This window comes from Brassica oleracea, chromosome C9 (assembly GCF_000695525.1).
Source record: "Brassica oleracea var. oleracea cultivar TO1000 chromosome C9, BOL, whole genome shotgun sequence".
NCBI lineage: Eukaryota > Viridiplantae > Streptophyta > Magnoliopsida > Brassicales > Brassicaceae > Brassica > Brassica oleracea.
Genome location: NC_027756.1, coordinates 31,929,693 through 31,935,465, shown reverse-complemented (window position 1 = coordinate 31,935,465; position 5,773 = coordinate 31,929,693). Strand labels below are relative to the sequence as shown.

Sequence of the window (5,773 nt, the reverse complement as noted above, 5' to 3'; positions counted from 1 at the left end):
TAAACCAAAAGAAACAAGCAACTTTTGCATAACCCACGAACATGATAACTGCTAACTATTAATATCATCTCGTAAAGGTTATACGAGAATGAAAAGGTTAGAGTTTTTTTTTTTTAAATAATAAACCACAGCTATGATCTTCACCATGAGACATATGTATAATATAAAGGTGATTAAAGCATGTGATGATTTAGTGAGAGGGCTTATCTTTAGTGTGGAGAAGAAAGAAGTGTCCGAGGACGTGGTTGTCGAGAAGGAAGTAATAAATCAAACTATTCTTATATCCACTTGCAGAGTATCTTGACTCGTGCAGTTGAGGTTGCTGAGCTCTGATTTTCACAGAAGCTTGTAATAACCACTATAGAGACAGATGAACTGTGATGAATCCGTGTGTTAGAAATTGATCTTCTCACAACATCGTCGCGACCATTGCATCCTCAGCCGAGATCGTGTTTGCTGCTCAACATTTCTGGTTGTACAGAGCTTTTGAAGACGTGATGGTGGTGAAGTGTAAGAAGCCGGTGCGTAGATCAAAGCGTTACTGCCAAGGCCGTCACGTGATTGCTTCTGTCCAAGAAGCTAAACTTAACGACGGGTTGGAATGCGTTTTGAGCGGTAAACAATCTTGTGAAGCCAGGCTTGTGTAGAACTCTGGTCCGTGAGCTTATCTTGCAAGATCGAGCTCCATCGTTGCAGTCTTGCGAGATCAGGAGATGAGCTTGTTCTTACCGAACTCTTTTCCTCTCCTGTTGGTGCCAGTTTCGGAGAGAAACAAACGAGCACAAGAGACGGGGAAACTCGCAAAGGAACTTGAAAGAAGCTCAAGGCTTTCGTCTGAGGCAACCATCTTCTTCAACCTAAGCTCCTCGAGACCCACTCGGGCCATAGCTAATGCATCAATCCAAGGGTGAACGAAGCCTCCCCATTCGTAAGGAACCAGGTTGAAGTCAGCAAAGTTAGGCTTGCCTTACACAGTCAACGATCTCGTCGGGGAACTCAAGAACGGAGAGCTTTGCGACCTTGTCAAGCAACGGTGAAAGCTTCAAGTTTCAGAGATGCTCTGTTGATGAACCACCGTGGTCTTTGCTATAACTTGCGGGGATCTTGGTGACGTTGCCGGTGGAAGATCGTCAGCGTAGGGATGAAAAGGAGGAAGCTTTCCTCGCCGTGATCTAGTCTCGAACTTGGAGCCCGTTCGAGAGTCTCCACAGTTGGCGCCGACAATTGACAAGGTGATTACGGGATCGGTTTCCTTTGATCCAGATCGCGCTAGGTTGCTATCGGTTGCAGTTGAATGGAGCTCGACGGATCTGAGGATTCAACGACGACCTCGTCCTTTTACAAGCTCGCCGGAGATTAGAAATTGTCTGGATCTCGTCAGCTCACGGATCGACCTGCGACCGCCTTTGTTTCCTTTGCCGGAGAGCTCTATCTGGACGGTACGGCTACTGCAGGAGAAACAGCTCTGGCCGATCTCTTCTTCCGTCATACGCTAGGTTGTCCCACCATCTCCGTTTTGACCGGCGACTCCTAAATCCAATAATAATATTTTTTTTTTTAAATTGTTCAAATCCTTCTCCTTGATTATGCATATATATCATGCTATAGTCAATGAAATCGAATTTAATAATGAGACATCGTTTTGTAAACTTATCTCTTGGACTGAGTTTGATGGGCACAGATCTAGGATTTTCCCAAATTTAACATGCTTTCAAGATAGTTCTCTCTAGCCCCCTCCTTCTAGCGCCAACTGTTTGAACCGAAAATGGTGTGTTTGTCGGATTCATACAATGAAGAATTTAAGAAATAGATTTCTTAAATTCTTGAGGCTAAAGAGAAATCAACATTGAAATCAAATGGAAAAAGAACATCAAAAAGAATTTATAGATCAAAGATTGTATTACAAGAGTGATCAAGTAAATCTAAATCTATAAATTCTTTGTAAGAAGTGTTTAATGTGTAAAAAGGAAGAAGAGATCCTTTCTCATAAGGAGGAGCTCCTTATTTATAGAAAGATATGTCTAGGGTTTTCTAACCAAATGGGCTTAGTACATTGTTTAATGAGCCTTGAGGGAGGATGTAAATCCACCCCCAACACTTGCGTGCATCTCTGAAATATCCCTAGGTGCGTGAATCTTCGTAAAATGGCTTCTTAGCATTTATACTGATTGCTCAGCTTAAACTCTGGGATTTATAACCAATTTTTCTTTTCTTTTTCATAAGAATAAATAATTTTTTCCTCATCTTAGATATACTATCAAAATGACTATCCATCTCAGCAGTCACCGTTTTGATTTGTCCAAATCGACCTCATGCTTTTATCCACTTATATATTTAAGCAGTCGCACAGCTCAACTTCCTATAGGACTTGTTGTATCACTTCATATATTACTTTGTGATTAGTGCATGAAACACTATATATATATTTGATACATCTTCTAGCATGTATATAATTTCTTCTAACACTTTCTCAAACCAGTCGACAATTAATATATCTTAGGATACAGAAACTTTAACCATATGTTAACATACTTAACAGAAGTTCGATATACAAATACAAATTTTTTATATCCTTACAATTATACGAACACAAGCGACGCATCTTAAATTTGCATCCTCAAAACTGTTTCCATAACTGTTGTATATTACTATAACACGAACATAGATTAAAACATGAAAATAAAAAATAAGAAAATTATAACACAAGATAAGGTAACAACAGAATTAACAAATAGAAGACTACGATTTAATTAAACGTTGTATGAAAAGTAATTAACTGTGGATGCTCTTACAGCGGGAATAATTAGAGATTATTGGAGAAGGATGAGCAGGCAATGCAAGCAAGGAAAAATATGGCTGAGGAAGCGCCGTCCTGGTCGAGATTAGAAGTGCTTCGCTTGAATCTACAACTTTTCTCTTTCTTGCAATCTGTGATTGATTGCACCTTCTTCTTTTGGCGATCATGATCTTGTTTACACCTCTTTAGGTTCTCTCTCTGCTTCAAAGCTTCTTCTGCTCTGCACACCATTCTTGTTTTGATGAAAGTGCTTACAGATTTATTTAGGACAAGAGTAGCATCTCCTGTCAACATATATATAGAGCAAAAAAATTTCTTCAATACTAGGAATTATAATGTGGACTAATTCGGAATGGCATTTTAAGTAATTTTAGCTTAAAAGTATGTTGGAGAACCAATTCCGTTTACTTAACTAACACGTGTAAACGATGCATTTGCATAAAGGTTTCTAGTTCAATTTTTTTTTAAAAAATTTGTATTTCTATTGATTCCCCAACTTCAAAGTATCTTACAATATCAAATCGATTGTTAAATTTTACATAAATTTTTCATGTAGTTGCAAAATTCATGGAGATCTATTAGTGAGTGTCCGGGTTTAAACTGTTCAAGCCCAGGTCATGGAAACAGATTTCATTTTAAGTTTTACTTAAAGCTTCCAAATAGTTTGAAGCTACTCTAGACATTACTTATTGTATTGGACATAAGAATTTCTTAAAAGATTCCAAACAACTTGAAGTTACTTTAGGTACAAAAAAAACTTAAAGTTACTTTAAACATTACTTATTTCAGTCGATACATAGCTACCAAAGTTTTTCATATAATATTCACTGCACCTTTGTCGTTATTCTATTATATCATTAAATGAGCTTATAACAAAAGAAAAAATCATTATATGAGCACACTCAAATTGTTTGCATAGAAGAACTCAGGGAATCGCTTTAAACCCAAATTAACAACAAACCAACTATACAATATTTTTTTCTTCTTGTTTATCATTAACTTCTTTCTCTATCTATTTCTACTCTAAATAGGTTTTTTTTTTCATCTACCGATTAGTTTTACGGGTTGATAAACTTATGTCTGTAATTGGAATACTTATTCTTCGATTCACCCCATAATAGGATTGTGTTATTTCATATTTGATATCTTTAAAAAAATGAAACAAAATATTGTCAAATTATATTATGTTTTTAAAATTAAAAGGTAAAAAGAAATAAATAAAAAATAATAGTAATTACAAAAAAAAATATTTTTAACGTCGTCAGCAAAACATTAAACCCTAAATCCTAATCCCTAAACCCTAAATCATAAATCTTAAACCTGTGGGTAAACTCTAAACTCTAGGATAAATCCTAAACTCTAAATCAAAATCATTAAACATTAAAACACTCAAGGGTTTAGGGTTTATGGTTTAGGATTTAGGGTTTAGGGTGTTAGTGTTTTTTATCTAGAGTTTAGGATTTATCCAAGGATTTATAGTTCATCCAAGGGTTTAGGGTTTACCCAAGGGTTTAGGGTTTAGGGTTTAGGATTTAATGTTTAAAGATTAGAATTTAAGGTTTAGTGTTTTGCTGACGATGTTAAAAATATTTTTTTTTAATTTTTTTTTCTGTAACTACTATTTTTTTTTACTTTTTTTTATTTTAAAAACATAAATAACTTGACAATATTTTGTTTACCTTTTTAAAAAATATCGAATTTAAAATAATAAAATTCTACTGGAAAACGAATTTAAAGGTTCACTCTAGGGAGTGAACCCAGTAATAAGTCTTATTGGTACTAATAAATTTATTCAGACACTAGGTGTAAATAATAAATTAAGTAGTACTAAAGCAATGATAATGACCAATATTATCATTGAGTTGCGACCTTTGTTCTAACAACAGCGCATTTGGTTCTCTAAATAGGAATTCAATTGGGATTATCAAATTATATGGGAAGAAGTGAGTACAGTATAATGTATTAATTTGTAACATGCATTAAACCCACAAAAAATACAGTGAGCTAAATCCTGAACTACCAATTATTTCATAACGATGTTGAAGAAGTGTCTGTTGATGATTAAATAGTAATATTACTATAGTTTATGTTCGATTTATTTTTCCTTCGTCCTTTGTCCTTGAATCGGGACTTCTATTTTTAGTGGTAAAGGGTTTATAGCTCTGAGTACGGTCATCTGGGTTCAAATCCCGGGCACTGGAGAATTAACATTTCGGCATCGGCAGAGATAGAAAACCGATATGTGACTAGTCTGGATCATTTATGTAGGGCCAGGATACCTCTGTATAATTCAAAAAAAAAAAAGTTTTATTTGTCCTTGTTATCGCTAAATGTGGAATTATTGTAAAATTAGTGAAGAAAGATCAAAACTGGGTTTTGGCTGGGAGCGAAGAATGGCATGTGGAGAGGACAATGTCACATGTGACATGTGTGAACGTTATGATGTTTGGTCTGAAACGGCGCTATATATTATGCATTTCGGTTCCTCTGGCATCTACTTATCAACCCATTCCATTTTTTGTTTGATAAATGTAAATATCAAATCTTGATGGATAAACTTTTAGACCATATCCAACGTTCCTCCAAATATTAAAAATAAAAATAAGTTGTAAGGGAAATATTATAAATATATATCTTGTATTTTTCTACATAAATTTATACTAATCACCTACATACATGAAATACTTAAAATTAATATAATTTTCTTATTTTACAAAATAGAATAATGAGAGAATATCAAATAATAATAGATAGTGGTACAGCCTGGGTATGGCTTAAACTCTAGATCACTTGAAGGTGGATGGATAGGGGGTGTTCTAAGAGGCTACTAGCTCTCCTTTGAACTGTGGTCGTCTCCCTGAGCCTGTGGATTGGCGCCAAGGATGGTTTGCTACTCAAAGACACAAGATCACCTTGTATTGTCTAAGATGAGATTCACAAGAATTCCTTCCTTTAAGTGAGATCAATGTTCTTGAA

The 5,773-nt window shown here is 35.1% G+C and overlaps 1 protein-coding gene across 1 annotated transcript; it reads right to left on the bottom strand.

The window, feature by feature from the left end:
• Window positions 1-2,674: 2,674 nt before the first annotated feature.
• LOC106317003 lies at window positions 2,675-3,118 on the bottom strand. The gene has a single exon (XM_013754868.1). It carries the CDS (start codon window positions 3,089-3,091, stop codon window positions 2,804-2,806), a length of 288 nt encoding a protein of 95 aa, XP_013610322.1. The 5' UTR covers window positions 3,092-3,118; the 3' UTR covers window positions 2,675-2,803.
• Between the last annotated feature and the right edge of the window lie 2,655 nt (window positions 3,119-5,773).